The sequence below is a fragment of the Calonectris borealis genome, chromosome 1, assembly GCF_964195595.1.
Source record: "Calonectris borealis chromosome 1, bCalBor7.hap1.2, whole genome shotgun sequence".
Classification (NCBI taxonomy): Eukaryota; Metazoa; Chordata; class Aves; order Procellariiformes; family Procellariidae; genus Calonectris; species Calonectris borealis.
The window spans coordinates 121,572,181-121,591,395 of record NC_134312.1 but is presented as its reverse complement, the minus strand read 5'-3'; the positions used below and the strand labels follow the sequence as shown (position 1 = coordinate 121,591,395).

Sequence of the window (19,215 nt, the reverse complement as noted above, 5' to 3'; positions counted from 1 at the left end):
TACATAACAAAAAACGAACAAACAAACAAGTGGTTAACTCAGTTCGACTATTATGTAATTCCACGTACTTCTGTCTGATAAGAAGTTGGACAGCTTCATCTCCATCCTTTCTGAAGAGAAATAAGTCTTCAGAGTGCATCTGTTTCTCCCCCCTGCATCAGAAAGTCTAAATGAACTGTAAATGAGAATACAAACCTAACAGTGACAAGAAAGTCCAATCAGGAAACGCAGTTACAAAGGTTCCCACAGCATGACTCAAGACATATTGCAGCATGCATCTCCAGCCACACCATTTCATAGACAGAATTATTTTGTCCTCATTCCAGAGACACTTACACAGCACTAGTCCTTCTGGATTTTATACTACCACTTACATTCTGTATCAAATATTCATTCTAAAATCTTCTTTTCTAAGAGACAAAGTATCCAAAGGCCAAATTAAATGCAAACATCTGCACTAAAGCACATAATTCACAAGGGAGCCATTTTCAAATATCTGAATCATCACCAACAGGATATTTCAACAGGCCTCCTGATAATTATTTCAGGAACAAATTAAATATATAAGAACATCTACTTGTAGGAAGCTATTAGGATTCAAATAGTTAACTGAAAACAACCAAAATTGCTTGGCCTTCTATGTATGTGCTGTGACCCTTTTCCATCATACTTAACATGTTGTTTTGGGGATGAACAAGTTAAAGAATGGGTTGAAAAGGGCAGTAATTCTTCCATACATATTTTATTATACTGTAAATTTTTTTCATGTATTTGAAAGTTGGTGAAAAAGTGACTACATCTGGACAGATTTGGGGACCCTCAGTCTTCTACTTAACATAGACTTTGTTATCAAGAAGAAGATGCCTGCTAGAGCTTGGTCCTGGGCTTGATGAGGAGGATTCTGTCACTCCTAGGCACTAAAGCTGTGCTTGTAAATTACCTTCATACTAAATTTTCCACATAGTACAGTCTAAGTAAGGGCTGGTGGTTTTGCTGTCCTCTGTACCAATGGTGTTAAACAAAAATTGCTAGCTTCTAGGTTCAAAGCCAGCACAGTGGGCAGGCAATGTGAACCACTAACATCTCAGCTTGTTACTGTCCCAATGCTGTTGATGGAGAAAAAAGACAGATTTTCTGCAGAAGTCTCCGATACAAAATTTGGTAATATAAATTGCATGTGATATCTTTTGGAAGTAATACCTAAAAAAAGAGGACCATTTTGTCATCTTACATAGATGTCATGTTTCAACAAGGTCTTTCATTAAAGTTCTTAAATAAATGAATCTGACAAGGAGGTAGATGGCTGGTTCTCAAATAAATGAGAAAGCAGAAAAAGCAACGGGAAACAAAAGAGTAGGAGTCAGTGGTCAATCAATGAAGAAAGCTTACCTCTGAGTCTCAGGGAATCTTTATCGGGCTATGTGCTGTTCACCTTACCCCTGAATGGTTTGAAAAAGGAGGCAAATAGCAAGGTGACAGCATGAACACCAAAAGCCCGCTTAGGTTCAGAAAGCAAGTGAATGATTTTACAAAAGAAAAATCCATCGAGAGCTAGTAAACACAAAGATACTGCACCTGTTTCAGGAAACCTCTGAGCTGCAAGCTGCAGCTTGGGAAGCCAGGGAAACGCTACTACACACTTGCCTGCACTTGAACTCTTCCCCAAGCATTCAGCTCTACCTGCTGTCAGAGAAAGGAAACCTGGCCAGGTGGACCTTCTCTGACTTCGTATAATGACCTAAACTCCCAGCTTATTTTTGTCAAAAACTCAGTCTCATGTTAGACATATATCCTTACGCACATCAAGAGCGTACATGTCACAGAGGTTGTGGGGATAAGGCATGGCCTTTTTGGCTAATGCATTTAGGTTTTGCCTCAAGGACATTCATCTTGAGCCTGAACACCCACCCTTCAGTTTGCAATGCTTTAATTTTAAATCCAAATCAGTTCATTCGCGTATGCTAAACTACCATGTAAATTTTGCTGGGATTCTCCTTGCATGTTGTTTGGAGTTAGTCTTGAGATGTTAATTTTAATAGTAAGACCAAACACTGTTTTCTAATAGAGAGCAAAGGTAGCCATCAGTTTAACAGGTATAGTTGTGAATTATAACGCAGTCGAGTATTCCTTGTGAGGGTCTGCCACATTTTGAGTAGTATCATGTTCCTTGAACTCTGTCTTCCCAAAGCGAGCCAGTTTACCTACAAAAACAATGCTACAGGGAAGTGTGAAGCAGTTAACTTCTTAGAGAATACAGAGCTGAACTCTGAGATACTAAATCGCCTGAGAACAAAAGACCTGCCTTAGTAAGCAGGTAAGTTTAGACCCCATGGGCTTCCAGAAGGCACTTTTCAAAATGGCATGTAAATACACAAGTAAAAATGGACTCTAACAGCATTTTTACTCTTGAGCTACCTTCTATTCTTGGTCGCTTTTGTGATTTCGCTTTCCTTTTACTGAGGTTATGGAGAACCCTGATCAACCAACCATCTGATGGCTGAAGCCTTCAATTGCAAAATGACTCTTGCTTCATCTTCCTTCAAACATATCTTCAGACTATGGACCAAATTCTACTTTGAAATGTGAAAAAAGTACACCCATATGATGGTGCATGCTGTCTCTACCTCCTCAACACCTCAAGCAAGACATGACTGCATATGGGCAGAGGACAGCAAAGCATTTCAACAAATCCCACTCAGTGTACAGAAAGTTGTAGTGGAAGGCTGTCAGGGTGAGTTACAGCCAGCCCCCAACACATGCTTACTGTGAGATGGAAACAGCGGAGACCACAGCTCAAACTCCTGACAACTCATCACCACTGCCATCACCACTTCCCTGGCATATAAATTCTGAAATGTTTTAATTGGTATCTCTCTAAAACTTCCTTCCTCAGCCACAAGTTTTGGCAACAGCAACTAATAAAATTTATTGTATTAAAACATTAGCTAGAATGAAAAACAGTCAGGTCATTGTAATGGTTAGTTTTAATAAACAATACGGCAAAGAAAAAGAAAAATATGTTCTACTCACACAAAGACTCAGTGACCAAACTCAGACACATTTCCAAAAAAAGCTTCAGGTACAAAAAAAAACCCAAAACCAAACCCACAACAATAACAATGGGTTCCGCATGGAGGAAAATAAGTAATGCTGAAGTAAGGTCATACTCAGCTGGGAAACAGTAGAAGGATCAGACAAAGGGGCTGACCAAGACTTGTCCCCAATAACCTCCATTTTATACAACTCATGCAAAAGGATGCTAGGAAGAGTTATATATCACTTAATAAAATGCTGTGAACTATTCCGGTAACAGTGACTACTCAGTATATTTTTACCATCTTGAGACAGCTTAAGTGTTAAAAGAAAAACTGCATGGATTTTATCAAGGTTGAAACATGCATTTAGAAATCCCCTGCTAAAAATCCTGTTTCATTTTCATTAATTTCGCTAACATTTTAAGTCACTGAAAAAGAATCCACAAAATATCTCCTGAAAGAGCTTTTTACTAGTATCGCAGTTCATTTCAACCAGCTTAACTTGTTTATTCTTTCTAACATATGGATCTTAATTTGCATGCATCCTGCTCTCCAAGATGAAAACACGCTCTCAGACAAAGCAGGCAAAAATGGACGAAAACAATACAACCCATCTGTCAGAGAAAGGCAAAAAAAAAAAAACCCCCCAAACCTTCTCTCGGAAAGTGGGTTTTGCTCTTTACTGTTCTGCATCTTTTCCTCCCATCTTAGCAACAGCGCCTGGAGCAGCCAACCAGGGCCCGGGCGGCGGGGCGAGAGCATCACCGCCGGGTTACTGCAGTGCATTGCCCGCCAGTAACCGCGCCGGGCGAGACCCAGACCGTGCATGCGGCACCTCTACCGCAGTGCACCTGCTGGGGATGAGGACAGGCTTTTTCCGACTCCTCCAGCAAGGATTAGCAAATAATTTAGGGCAAATCCTCCCCTCCCCGCCCCCACCCTCCCCTTTTCCATTTGGGTCTTCAGATATCTCTGGGGGGGGTGAAATCTTTTAAATGAAGTCACAGAAGAGATGCAGCAAAAAAAGCCTAGCTAAATAAAAAGAAACAGGTCTGTCCAAGCGCACGTACCAGAACTAATTTGTAACAGAGCACCAAAGCAAATCAGTGAAACCCAGCCTGTTTAAATCAATGCTGATGATTTGACAGTGGGTTAAGTTTCCATCTTACGCAGAGATCCGTATTAATATGATATACAGACCTCTATGCTGAAATGCAGGTATCTAGCTGTTCTGATGACACTATCTCAGACTGCGACGGCCACTTTTCGCGTTTCATGAATATCAAGCAACCTGCCAAAGACTCCGTGTTTTCCCCATCGGACACGACAGAGCCATCCAGAATAAGCACGGTCCTTCATTCCCCTCCTGCCATTTAACGTGCTGAATCTCAAAGCTATGAAGCAACAACCTTGTGAGAAAAGACAGCACCTCTCCGGCTGATTGTTTCCACAGGGTCTGATCCATTAGAACAAACCCAAAACAACAGAAATACCACATTTTCTGCTGAGCATGAATTTCTGTATTGCTACTAAACCGCTCCATAAAAATACCCGCCTGCATTTTGACCGGCTGGAGCCCGTTCCCTCGGAGGTTACTAAAGACCAGATCTTACCAGAACTTACACTTGAACGCAGCACAAATGAGTCATTACCATCCTAAAAATAACAACGGAGAAATTTCCAACTAAAATGTTGCCTAATTAACCATGAATACTGACAAGTACAAGAAAAAAAGTAATCCCTGAGTTGTGGAGTTTTGAAAGCTGATTTATTACTACTTTCTTCCTGGGTGCACTCAAGATATGTAGGAACAGTATTTCCATCCTACATTATAACAAAAACACCTAGAAACAGTAGAACAAATGTCCTTTGGTGGGTATACAGAATGTATGTATCTTTTCAAAGTAAAGCTGAATGAATTTGATGAAGACAGAAGGCTCCAAAGTACTTCTCATGCCCTCTTCATATTTGGGACTATCCATAATTTTATCCCCAAACCACTCACTCTATTCAGATTACTATATGGCACTTCTAACAAAAATGGCAGAAAGCTAAGGCACTGACTTTTCCCCAAAATCATCTTGCGAACAGTTTTCAGGCAGTCCTACAATTAAAACCTACGCGTCTGTAATTTTTCTATGAACTCATAAAACGAAGATATGTTCCTGTGGTTTGCATTTCAAACTGCAGTTTAAACAGACAGTTCAGAAGCCAAGACAAGATCCACTTTCAGATCTCTTTCTCAACCCTTAGATAAGTGGCTTTGTGACAAGACAGTGACATTTTGGACACAGTTTGTTCTGAAGCTCTGTGGAGCTTGCTTTTCCTCATTTAAGAAGCCCGTACAGGATCTAACGGAGGACTCTCCTCTTCTTCTTCCCCTCCAAGCCAGTTGGCTCCCTCTTCCTAAAAGAAAGGAGAAGGCGTTCTCGGGCTAAACAGCCCTATTATTTCTTTCTGTGCTGGAGTTTCCTTTTTCTGGCTTTGCCAGTTCATTTTAATCTTAAAACACGCTGTCTCTCCAGCAGTCCTGCAGCTCTCTTACGCGAATCTGGAACCTTGCTGACCGCAGAATACCCCTGGCACATGCTTGAACAAAGGCAGGATTCAAAGATCAAGACACATTTTTGGTTCTGGAAGATCCTTACCCTCACAAGATCTGGATTACGTCACTTACCAAACTCTTTCCTTCAAAGCTTAGGAAATAGTTGATTCTACCAGTTGACTAATTCCCTAAAAGCTTTATGGGGAAAATGCCAAGTCATCTGAGACCTTCTGAAGCTTTTACTTCTGTAACCTTTTCCAAATTCCCATATTGGTAAGAACTCCTACTGAATGGAATCGGTCAGATGCAGCTTCTTTGATCAAGGACTCACCTATCAGATTCCTTCCCTGTTAATACCACCAATTTCAAGCGGAATTACATCATGAATGAATCAGGTCCAGAGTCATACCAATCTTTGCTACGAATTTCGTAAAACCGCATTAAAATGAGAACATCATTTATCAAATAAATCTGAGAATGAAAATGCCCATCCTTATTGTTAAAGAGAAAATGAGATTTAATAGATAAATTAGGCATTTTAAGGCTGAAACACAAACCAATGAAAAATTCTAATTTGAAGTCTACGATGGCTTATTTAGCTTCTTTGTTGTTGACAAGCAATGCAAATTCACATTTCTTTGTGCTTTTAATAAAAACTAAATGATGTTACATACCATGAGTTTCACTGTTTGAACAATACAGCTAAGTACAGAACACAATGGCAGCATTACTAGTCATTCCTCCTTTTGTTAATTTAGAGCCTAACCTTAACATTACTTTGCAATACCATTTTTACTGAAGGGAGTACATTTTTTTGTTGTTGCTCTTTAGTTGAATTCCTCTCCAACATGCTGGCACAAATTGTCTTTGCAAGGAAACTATACTTCTCCCTTTGTGATCCAGCACTCATGAAAGTTTTTAACTAATTCATTACAGTCGTGGAGAAAGATGTAGAAATAGCAGAATTTTTTTCCAAGCTCCCTTTCAGAATAGAAACACCATTAATTTAAAAGGCACATTTTCATAACAGCATCCCTTATCGCTTATTGCCATGACCAGCACCCAAGAACAATGTGAACTGAGAGACATCTCCCATTTTATTATTTTTGTTCAGCTTGTGCTTACAAGTTTACTGTTTTTTAAAAATCAGTTGCATTTCCTACACTAGACTCTGTACCTTCAGGAATGTGTTTTCTGCTACTCTTCTCACAAAAAAGTGAATTTAAAAATTTCGTATCACAGCAATGACAGATCCTTTTAGCACAGGGAACCCACAAGGAATGTAGAGCTAAAACATCCACCAGTGTTTCAAAGCGCAATGTTGCCCTTTTGTTGAGCAGAGACAGATTAAACCCATCGCAAAGTCCCAGTTTCCCACTGGAGGAGAAACCAGTTAAGAGGCATTCAGAATAGTTTTACGTGTAACGTATTCATCTACAAGCCCACCAGTTTTAAATAGAGATATCCCAAATCGCACACAAACAATTCTATTGCAGAACCACTAAAACAATTCAAGGAATCTGACAGTTCGGTCCTTACCTTCATTTAAGACAATTTAGACAATTCAGTTTTCTATTTCTCTAACGGAAAACCTTTTCCATTAAAACCAATACATTGGGTCAGTCCCTGGAATAGGGAACATGGCTGGGAGGAAAGTTTGTTTATAGGAAGTTTCTATAATCTGGCTAGCGTTGAATCATATAAGCGTTGCTCGGAAGGGACCTTTGGAGGTCGCCTAGTCCAGCCTTCTGCTCAAAGCAAGATGATCACCAACACAAGATCAGGTCAGCTGTGGTTCTGCCAAGCCAAATTTTCTACACCCCCTGGCATGGAGAAAGCACACCGTCTCTGATGACCTGTCCCAGTGCTGCACCAACCTCCTGGTGAACGGATTTTTCCTAACATCCACCATAAACCACCCAAATTGCAATATGTGGCCATTGGCTCTTGTATATCAGCTGGCACTACGTACAGGAGTTTGGCTCCACTGTCTTTGTAACTGCCCTCCAGGTAGTTGTATACCAGAATGAGATCATCCCCCAGCTTCCCCTTCACTAGACTGAACAAGCCCAGCTTCCTCAACTTCTCTTTGTAGGTCCCCTGACCAATTTTTTACCCCGCTGACAGACCCTTTCCAGCTTCCCAATATCTCTGTTGATCTGGAGCGCCCAAAACTGGATACAGAATTCCAGTTGTGCCCCCACCAATGTTGAGAAGATACCAACTTGCCTCCATCTGACCAGGTCCTCCAAAGATAGCTTATTAGGTGGTTTACCTTACTTGCAGTGAGAATACGCTTTGGCTCACATTCACCTTGGCATCGACTATAAATCTCCCAAGTCTTTTTTAGATCCTTGGCTAGCAGAAGAGTGCCAAGACCTGCTGGCAAACAGCATGCCTTACAGCCACTCAGAGGCTGTCCTTAGTGTTCCGAGGAAAGGCATATGGTACAAGACCAGGTGAGGAGGTGAGAATATGGACTCCTGCTCACAGATAGCCAGAAAGATAGCCAGAAAAGTTTAATCTCCTCTTTCAAATCCAAGTGTAGTGACATAGTCATAGCCGGCCACGCCCTAGAGCTAAATACCGCAACCGGTCCTTTTCAGCAGCACGACATTTTGTCAGGGTGTGCCGTTTTGTTAAAGCCAAGTCACTTAGACATGTCAGCAAATGTGGACAGAGGTTTTTGGTCTAGAACCTCTCGATCATTTTTGGCCAGTAAGAAAGAGATCCAATTAAAAACCTCAAGTTTTCAAATCTTACATGAGACACTTTGGCATAGTTCCATTTCTTGGGGGAAAAAATCTTTCAACGTTTGAGTTTGTTCTGATAAGATAAAAAATAATTTTGAATGTACGAAAGTTGCTGCCAAACCAAGTTGTTCTCCTATGGACAGTATGGCTACATGCAATTTTAATAAAGAATTAAAAAAAGGAAGGTGTGTGCACATACAGTTTTGATGTCGAAAAACCTATTAAAGCCTCAGGTTTGCACATCCTTCAACACATGAGTAACTATATGCACAGGCTGTCCACGTACAGTAGCACTTCCACGGCCATAGAACGTGTTTTTCATACCATACGTTTTTAGACCACTAAAGCCTTGGTGTTGTGATAATGACACAATTTCCAGACAGCAGCAATGTACTTTGTGAAACAATTTCAAGTGGAACCTTTAAGCCAGTGGATTTACAGATTCAGAGCAAGTGCAAATATCAAGCATGGCTCAGGTGAGCGGCGCATTGGCAGGGGCTTATCTCTTAAAAAGAACTAAAGCACACAACCATACCAATTTACGTTACTAAGAGAGAATTCCTAGAGAAAAGAGCAATTATGTCATTTAGTACACAAAATTCTCCTGAAATTTTCAATATTTTCTCTTGGGCTTACTTCTTTTCGCTAGCAGGAATTTACTGCACGACCTAGTTTTCCTTTCAGAGATGACTAGTCACACACACACACACAAAAAACAAAAACTCTCTAGGAAACACATGGCTACACAAAGCAGATGAAGGTATAAAAAGAATGAATCCAAGCAGATGAAAAAGGACAGAGCCACCTTACACCCACCTTTCAGAACTGTAACAGACCAAAAGCATATGAAGAAGAAAGTTGAATATGCCCTCCCTACTCCCATCAGTAAATCAGCACCAGAAGAATTGTCTCAGAGCCAGCTATAAGTGAAACTGGATTGTGAGAGGAAAGCAGTAACACTTCACTTCCTTGAGATGCATTCAGTATCTGTATCATTTTGGTGTGCCCTGTTGTACGGTTTGACCTCTTTGCTGTATATTATTAGCAAAGTAGCTAGCAAGAGCATCCTGGTCCTTGACTAAACCTCAGGGTTCAGTCCTAGCAGTAGCCAGTGATTTCATCAGTTAAGAGAAATGGTAAGCTTAGAGAGACCCATCATAGTACACCGAGAGACATGGATGGCCTGACATTCCTATAGCTCACAGCATTTATTTCCAAACACAGCTTTTTAAGAGAATAATTTTTGTCCTGGTTTCAAATGCCTTCTGAAATTCTGAGATGCTTGCTGTTCTGAAAGAGTACTGAAAAAATAACCATTTCACAAAACAGCCTATCACAAGAGTAAAAAAAGCATCCTCTTTTCCCTCACCCCCATCTTTAAACTACTGCATGCTCTACACACCCTCAACAATAAATTGTAGACATGCAAGATCACAGGACAGATATTTGGCAGCACAGCAATACTATATTTACTTCAGATACTTTAGAATTGGGAGGCAAAAATACGCAGTTGTATGAACTACTGCATCTACAGCTTCTTGAAGTGCAAGAGGCCGTCCACCCCACTGCATCAGGCTCCAGGAAAGTTCCCCGGTGCCGGCTGGGGGGCAGTGGGTATATCAAGAAGCCAAGCAAAAAGCAACTGTGAAAACACGCTCCCTTTACTCGCTTTGCTTTGCCATCCATAACAGACTCATTCCACCTATCATGACCACCCACATGGGCAATAACGTTTGTACGTTAGCCAAAACATTAAGTTTTCCTCACCTTTCTTCCTCCACCACGGCCCTTCTTGGATAGAGTATGACAGTTCTTTAAACTCAATATTCACAGCTGGTCTGCGGGGTAGGTAGGAGAACCGATGAGCTTCTGTCAGAGTATTGTCCACCTTTTTTAAATGTCCATTCATCAGTCGAATGTCTTGGTTATCTGTGCCATTTGAGACCACTTCATCCACCGAAACACACACTGACTTTGGCTCGGCCATGGTACAGGCAGAATTGCTGCCGTTCTAGAGGGAAAAAGTTGGAGAAAGGACAAAGTTCACAGACTTTTGTTTAGGAACACATTTCAAAACCTTCTGCATTAGAATAATTATTACTTAAATAATACAAGAATCCAGCACAGTAATGCACTGAAAGGTGAGAGGGAAAAAAAAAAACAATCTTTTGTTTGTTCTGCCAGTGTCTTGACAGAAGAGGTAAAAGAACTCTTGCACTTGCAGCACACAAAGGGCAGTTCCTTTAGCACCAGTTTCCCCTCAAAGGGTATATACACAGCACATTAGTATCTTCAGAACAGAGTAGCTCTTGCACCAGATTAATACAACATTTGTAAGTTCAGTCCCCATTGTATTTGGTTTCTCATGCACTCAAAGAATCTGGTTCTAGTTACTCTGATTCCAGGGCTTGTATTGGGACAGAGCTGAAGGGGGAAGGGAGCTAGCTGAACTATTATTTGTGCAGACATTTCAAAAGACAACCACTCAAAAAGTCTAAGAGCTCTTATTCCTTTGGATCAGAATATACTTCTGTAAGTGTGAAATTGCACAAGTTGTATTTCTGCGACTTTTGCAATGTACTATTTTGTGCCTTATTTGCTCCTGCACCGATAGTTCTGGTGACTTCGCAAGCTGGAACAGTACAACTTCTTTCCTAGAGATCCATTAGGAAAGCACCGTGCTTTCCACCCAAAATCCTTGCACACTTTCCTTGCTTGACAGTGATCCCTAATGGAAATCTTATCAGCTACATAAGCATATTAAACCCTGCTCCAGTACTTGCACCGTTGACACTGTAATGTCAATGCTTTATGCTTACAGCCATACCTCTTACTATGCTTTGCCTATGATAGCACTCAGTGCAATTCCACTTGGCATTTTTTGGACTGAATCTCTTTCCCCTCCTCTCCTGACCATGACAATGGCCTGCAACCTGCCTTTCTCTTCTTTTTTATTATGCACACAAAATCTGAACTTCTTCCATTCCTTTTACCCGCACGGGCACCTTCCACCAATATCAACAGGATGAGTATAAAGCCAGAAGTAAAACAATCATGAATTTTCTTCAGCTAAACAGTTGAAGGCTGTTTGTTGAACAGTTCAAAGGCTGTTTGTTGTCATCTGTTGTTTGGAGTATGTCATAAGCAGGGCCCAACATCTGCACAGTTGTCTATTACAAAATATAGTATTTTTAATGCAGATCTGTATTGGAAAAGACTTCTGCAGCTGGCGTATGTGCTAGGCCTTCCACGCTGTCACATCTGCCCAACAATCTACATGTCCCCAAAGGTATCTCTTGGAAAGCGTATGTGCTATGCTTTTCAAGGCATCAGTCCTGAACACCCTCAAATACAGAGCTGTAGGTCATGCCACTGTCTCCCCCTACTTGTCCTCCAATGCAACTAAGAAGTCACATTGCCTTCTTTTCACTGCGCCATTTTCACCCTCTCTGTCATGGTCAGCGGTCTTCCCATCTATGCTGTGAAAGCAGTACTGCTCAGATCAGCCACTTGTCATGAATGCTGATGAAAAACATTGAAGAAACCAGTCCTACATAACCACTATATAGCTAGTGTCTTCAGGTTCTTCAAGCACAAGCCCTGAGTTCTGGATGTAAAATCAGCTCCGCTTACCACGTTTTCTCAAGAAAGCAATTTTAATCATGCCCTCAGAGGTCAGGTATCCAATACTACTTACTCCCAATCTCTTAAATAGTTGACTGTAATGGCATGTAATTTGAACATAACGAAAGTAATGTGAAACATCTTAGAATTGAACAATTAAAGTAGGGAAACCTCCTCTTCCCTAAAAAATAAGAGAGGGTCAGTTAACAATATTCTTTCCTGAATGTTTTCAAGGCTTACTTTGGCACTCATAAGCTGTTTGGTTCAGAGGAACCAGTGAGCACCTTCACACATCAGAGGGAATATCCAAAAACTATTCTCAATGAGCAGGTCACCTTGAGTATTCAGGGGACGGTCAGAGCTTCTCCAGTTTAGATCAATTCAAAAAGAAACATCCTTTGCACAAGGTCCTTGTCTCTGCCTGCTTAATCATCTGTGAGTATGAAGCCAGAGGCTTTTGTTCCTGGGACATTAAACAAACCATTTCAATCACCCAGTGGACTGAAATGCCTGTTTTCAGCAAACAGTGACGGAGTCCTGCCAGCCCTCAAGTCACACGCCTGCCTCCTCCAGGGACCACCTGCTATGGGTGAGGATCCCCCCCCCAGGGACCACCTGCTGTGGGCGAGGATCGCCTCCCCCCCCCCGAGACCACCTGCTATGGGGTGGCAGAAATGGCTCCCAGTTGCGGGATCATCTCTGCTTGCAAAGAGGTGGGCAACTCCTGCGGTTGCGACAGCCACAGACTTACCCGAGCCCTGTGTAACTGCTCCTCAAACACACCTGAACTCCCGTCACATATCCGCTAACACCAACAAACCCTTTGTTTCTCCACTGACATGCCGACGTGTACGTACAGCCGTGCGTTTCAAACTGGTGTCCATTTCAACCCCTCTGCGCACCAGACACGACGAGCGTGTGTTCTCAAAGACCGCGCTCACGCCTTAGTTGGTTCCATACAGCTTTATCTCCCATGTAGTTTTATTTCACCCGTAAGGAGCTGGGCTGCTTCCCGGCGCCCACCGGGCACGGCAGCAAACGCCCGACCGTTCACAGCGGCAGGACGATCCCACAGGCTCTGCCCGCTCGTTCCCCAGCCACCTCCCCGCTGAGCGCCCCCCCCCAGGGCTGCCGCCCATGTGCCGCTCGCCCCGGGTGTTATGCAAAGGTTACGGTCCCTCCGCAAATCTGTTTTGAAAACGACGGGGCGCAGCGGCGCAGGGAGCATGCTCTGAGCAGTCGCTAATCCCCCGGCCTTAGCTACAGCCCAGAGGTAACCAGCGGTCAAGCCCCGCCATGCGCCGCCGTCCCCTCACGCCCCGCCGCCGATCGGGGATTGCCCCGCACCGGGTACCCGGCACCCCTCGGCGGGACGCAGCCCCGGGCCCGTCGCCCGGCCCCGGTTTTCCCTCAGGGAGAGCGGGAAGACGCCCCGCGGAGCCTTCGCTCCGTCCCCACAGCCCGCACTTCGCCCGCCCCAGCCGCGCAGCCCTTCCACGCCGGCCCCTCGCCGCGGCCCCGCGGAGGGAGGCAAGGAGGGCAGGGCGCGCCTTACCAAAGCGGTGCCCAGGGAGAAAGCCGCCATCAGACATGCCATGTGCCTCGCTGCCCGCCCGGCTGCTGGCGGCGGCTCCCGCTCCGGCGCCGCGCGGAACCCTCGAGTGCCGCCTCTCTGCCCAGACTGGCTGCGGGAGGCAGGCGGGCAGGGAGGGAGCAGCCTCCCGCCGCTCTGGGGCCGCCTCCGTCCCGGCCCGCCGCGGCAGGCACGGCCCCCGCCCGCCCCCGCGGACCCCGTCGCGGGGCTGGGAAGAGCCGGCGGGGCGGTGCCGGGGGGCCGCAGGGCCCCAGCCCGCAGGGGCGCCTCTCCGCCGAGGGGAGGCGTGGGCAGCGTGCCCCCGCTGTGGCCACCAGTCCGTCCCGCGGGTGGCCGAAACAGGCGGCAGACACTTCTCCGGGGGACTGGCCGCTGAAGACGGCTGGTCGGGACGTCCCCGCAGAGAGCTGCCGGGCATTGCCTCCGCACTCCTAACTGGCACAGCTTGCGGCCCGGCTTCCTAATGAACTCTCGGAGGGGACGCGGGCTGGCGTTCCCCGAGGAGACCGGGAATCGAAGCACCATCTAATTGTGCCTTGTGCTATCCCGCCGGCATGAGGAGGAGGCGGCTCTTCTGGCTCTGGGACTCGCATACCATTGATTTATAAGCTGAGCAAGCTGTTGTGGTTCAGAAATGGAGAGAAAGAAAGGTTGTCACTGAGTTTCCATCTTCGTTCATTTTTTCCTCAAATCAAAGACCTGCATTTCAGCAAGGTCCTGCAAAGATGGGGCCTGAACCACACCCTTGCCCATGAAGTTCAATGGGTGGTGTTCACGTGCAATTAGGGTTGTGTTGCCGCTGCTGACTTGAATCTAGATCTGTGGCTAGGTTTTGAGTTAGAGTCATTAACCATGCTACCCGGTGGTAGAAAGCTCTGCCCAACCGGTTCACCAAGAAGCCAGATACTGGAAGACCCACCAACCATCTGAAATGCCTCTGAAGTTACGTACTCACTGAGCCTGTTTTTGGCGTGTGCTAAGGCTCCCTCTCTATTCCTCTGGAAGCTGAAGGAAGAGGGGATAAATTATAGCAGGGGTCTGAGAATTGGATTCAAAGCGTCTACCAAACGTTATATACAGGAGTTCATAATCTGTGAGGAATCTTCTAACCAGGGAGCTTGCCATAACGCTTGGTGCTCACATAGCCTTGTACAGACGCAGAGGTAATATTCACAAAGCCCCTGGAAGGTAGGTAAGTATTTTATCCTTGCTGAGCCGTGGAGGAGTGTTTACTGCAGGCGGCACAGCACTGCAGGGAGGGAACTGCTGCACAGAACATCCGCGCCAGGTCAGAGGGGGGCCCATCTCTCGCAGTACCCTCCTTCCTGGCAGTGGCCAGGAGATGGATGCTCAAAGGAGAACTTAAGCACAGGGCTGGCTTGTATCAGATGTCTCCCTGATACTCTCCCAACCTACAGCTGGTTTTGGCTCAAGGATTTCTTGACGTAGTTGTCGCTCGTGAATGTGCTAATAACTCTCAGTAGATATCTCTTCCATGAGAGAAGACTCCCCCTTGGAAACATATGAACTTTTACCATCCACTACATCCTATTGCCAAGGACTAGAGTGTGGAGACTCACTGAGCTTGACCTTGGATTCAGTCTGTAGATGTTGCAGAAAATTATTTACTTATAACTCATGTATTGAGGAAGAAATGCCTATCTGCTGTGGAATACCAGACCAAACATGGATGGGCCCATCCAGAAGTCCTCACTGAAGGCTTGAACTGTGTTTGAGAAGAAATTTGAAATACAATTATTTCCTAATATTAGAAATAAAGGTAAATTATGAAGCATTCTTCCAGTGAGGGTCCAGGGTTTTAATTAACTTGATTTGGAGCACGTGTCTATAGCACCTAAAATTTATTCAAGCTTGTCTCCTTTATTTTCCCTTAGAAACATTGAGAAGGCTGCATTATCTCCCTACAGGACCTGAAAAGAGCAGTGAAATGCTGCTGTATATGTCTAAGGCATTTACAGGATAAAACAAACTGCTTACAGACATCATGTATTTTAACTGTGAGGTGGAACAAGATACAGAGAGAGAGCAAGACATACCCTGATCTTAGTGTATGTGTGATAACAGACCCAGGACGATGCTTATTATCCTCCGTTTTAACTTCTTGGAGGCTCAGGAAGAAGCAAGGAAAACAACATAAAGGCTGTAATGAAACTTCAGTACTGTACATTATTACAGTACTGAAATCTGCTGCACAAACAAAAGTTTTAGCTCCGTCTGTAAGCAGCATACGGTACTAAGAGCTGAACTGTGCCTTTCACGAACCGGTCCTTCGCAGGAAGGCATGTGCTGCCTGTCGGCTGCAGGGCTGCCCACACTGCCCGCCTGGGCATGCCCGCATCGCCAGCTAGATCGTGTTACTGCCCCTCATTCACAGGCCAGCAGCGTGCAAGGAGGAGCATTGCACCGAGTTCATGCGACATGATACGCCCCTGATCAACAAAGTGGTGGCTTCTCTATCCGTATTATGGCTGAAGTTGTGTGGCCTCAACCACATATTTGCCATACTGCTTTTACCAGTGTATGTGAAAACTACCCTTCACTGTATGAAGTGGCGCAGAGGCACAGACGTTAGGCGAGATAGACGTGAAGACAAGTGATGGTTCGACCCTGCAGCCTCAAGCAGCCCTCCCATCACCTTCCACAAGAGTTTTTCCTGAGCAAGGGTACAGGATCAGATCGTGAGGACCTATTTTTTTCATGGTGGCCACAGTGTCAGTATCTAAGGGAGCTTCTTGTAAAACACTGAGACATAAAACAGGTTTCTCAGAAACCAAGTTCTATTTGGTATCTATTTTGATACCACATAGGAAAAAAATGATTACATAAGACGAAGCATGCTAAAAATAGCAGTCTCCTGCATTCCTACATTCCCTCATTAACTCTTCCATTAACTTTACAGGTGATCCCCTGGTCCCTGCAGACAAAAAGATCAAGAACACAACTCTGTGGAAAAAAAAAAAGAAGAGAGATACAAAACCGTGTTAAAAAAAATCCAGGACAAAAAAAAAAAGGGAAGCTACAAATGAAGGTGAGGACAAGCAGGCAGGGACAAAACTCTGACTCCTAAAATAGATGAGGAAATAGTAGTAGCTTCCAGGCTTTACAGCAGTGTAAGCATTACAGACAGTAGACGGGTGCAGCCCACAGGAAAGAAAAAGGACATCGCAAGCAGAAATGCACTGGAAAGGGCAGGGCAAAGTGGAAACACACCAATGGCAGGAGAGGGCAGATTTACAGCACAGCCATGGGAGGCATTTTAGTGCAGTACTGATAGCTCTGGTGTCTCTGTACAAGTTCATGTATAGAAGCGATATAGCCTGGGGAAATGCAGAGGCCAGCATGGACTTAACTGCTGAGATACAACATGTAGGAAAAGTTCAACCAAGAAGTGCCGAAGAGGCAGATGGGAAAAATAAAGTCTTAACTACATTTTAGATGGAAAATATTTTAGATGGAGTTTTCATTAAAAAAATACCCCAGCTTTAACTATTTGCAACTTGCTGTTAATTTAAGCTGGTCTGGGCAGAGTTTAAGGAATTCTATGGGAAAGATTTAAGGAGCTTTTAGAAAAATGTCCTTTTTTAAAAAAAAAAAGTTTATCAAAGAAAAACATTTGGGGTTTTCGTTTCAGAATTATGTTTATAAATCTACCTAAAAAGTCAAAGGGGCTGAAAGCACAAAGAACATATCCCACTCACGCAATTATCGACCTAAATAAAAACCCAACAACAACAGTTTATCCCAGACGGAGTGTCACTTTGCCATTTGAAAATATACACTGTTTTGGATGGTTTCTGAAGCATGTTTTCTCTCTTCTTATGCCATACCCCAATTATTTCCATAAGTTTAGTGAAATAAGAGTGGAAAGAATATCGGGTAGGTTTGAACAGCCTAAAGATGAAGTTGAGAAAAAACTTAAGGTCTGATCCTGAGAAAGGCTGAGAGCCTGGGTTTCTGGCAGCTAGTAGCCGTCAGTCTGCATTCAGCTTTACAAAAAAAGGACAGAGGAAAGGAAAGCATAGTGGGGGAAAAAAATCAGTATCTTACTGGAAGAGAATTATTTTAACTAAAGAGATATTATCCTCTGTTTAAGTTCTCATGTATTAGGACTTGAAAGACATCAACATACATACTACTTTCAGGTGAAACAAACCACCAGTGACATTCCAAAATTTCCTTTACTACTAGGAAGTTGTTAGCAGCTTTGCACCTGATCTCCAGCTAGAAAGACTATTCCAGTACTTTTTGGCAGTGGACTGGAAATTTGAAGGAGCATCTTACTAAAATACAATAAATCCCTGACTTAGATCACATTTTTCTTCTCCCTTCCTGTTGTTTCCCTACCCTATTCATTGGAACAACAGTCATAACCCCTCTCAATTTTGTCATGTCTTTTTGTACATGACATTAATACTTGCCTATCTATACTGGAAATATTCACATAATGCTATTTGAGAAGAATGTGATCAGTCAGTTTAAACAGATCTGCCTTCAGATCTGTTTAATATTGAAGAACATAATCAGTCATTCCTTTCAGGTTAGGTATACTCTGTAGAATGGGTGGGATTCATCTCTAATTTTAGCTGCCTAGAAAATTGGTATCTAAGCTAGTCATGCAGACTCTCTTTCAGTCTTTCAGGAGAGAAATGGGCATCCCCAAAAGAAAATTCAGTCTTTCCTTCTTAAATATTTACCTTGATTTGGGATGGATTCTGGATCCATCTTGGCTTCCCTATCAACTGGGGAGGGCTCCAGACACCTGACTTGGAATAGCCATGGCCAGTGTTACAGAGACGGATACCATCTAAGCTGTGTTGTTACGCCACTTTTGTCTTCAACTAACATTTCCAGGAATAACACAAGAGGTTTCACAGTTTATTTTACATGAGATTTTATCAGTATTTTTACGTCTGGATACTCAAATGTCCCTCTTCTGAGATCCAAAGGCAAGAAATGCAAGAGCAAAACACCACCCTATTTCTGACCAGTTTTAGCTGCAATTCATTTCTATGGCTACTCTCTATTGTACTTAAGGGAATCAGTAGGGTGTACAGCGCTCACTTTGATGCAAGGGGGTTATTTGTCTAAGCGTTTTGGCTCAAGCAAACTGAGGGGGATAACACTGGAAAGAAGTAATAGTAGGTGCAATGGATTAGCTCAGCTCTGCAAGAGGTGGTGATCCATTAGTCTGTATCTAAGTAGCCCTTGGTTGCCATAGCCAGCTGATCCCAAGACATGCTAGAAAAGAGCAAGAAAACACATCATCACTCTTCCTGCTCGAACAAATAGAGGTATTTTGTCAGAGATTGAGCATAATTTATATGAACTCACTAGCTTCAGCTGATGTCAACATAGCACGCTCACAGCAAATTTACTTTCCCTCAGTTATCATGAGAGGAGAACTAGCAAATTCTTCTGTCACCCATGTATCATGCTGGAAGCAGACAAGGGCTCTAGGGAAAAGGTCCCCAGCACAGAGGCTATTTCAGACATATTTCTGCATTCCTACAGTGCATTCCCCGTCAAATCATACTGCTTTCGTTATAACCAGACGTGCAGACACATTGCTCAGACTAAGGCTGGAAGTCACAGCTAAGAGCAGCTGGATTTTAGGCATCATGTCTCCCTAGACTGCACCTTCCC

The 19,215-nt window shown here is 43.8% G+C and overlaps 1 protein-coding gene across 5 annotated transcripts in view; it reads right to left on the bottom strand.

Moving 5' to 3' along the window:
• ABCG1 (ATP binding cassette subfamily G member 1) overlaps nucleotides 1-13,554 on the bottom strand; it is a 53,113-nt gene extending 39,559 nt beyond the window's left edge. For 3 of the 5 annotated variants that reach the window (XM_075175772.1, XM_075175592.1, XM_075175681.1), the window contains exons 1-2: nucleotides 13,513-13,554; nucleotides 10,101-10,344 (exon numbers count right to left, since the gene is read on the bottom strand). In XM_075175772.1, the coding sequence (XP_075031873.1) occupies nucleotides 10,101-10,344; nucleotides 13,513-13,554 (286 nt within the window). Of the gene's footprint in view, nucleotides 1-10,100; nucleotides 10,345-13,512 lie in introns of those variants that run through there. The other 2 variants (XM_075175859.1, XM_075175911.1) reach the window with 1 other exon arrangement.
• Nucleotides 13,555-19,215: the final 5,661 nt, after the last annotated feature.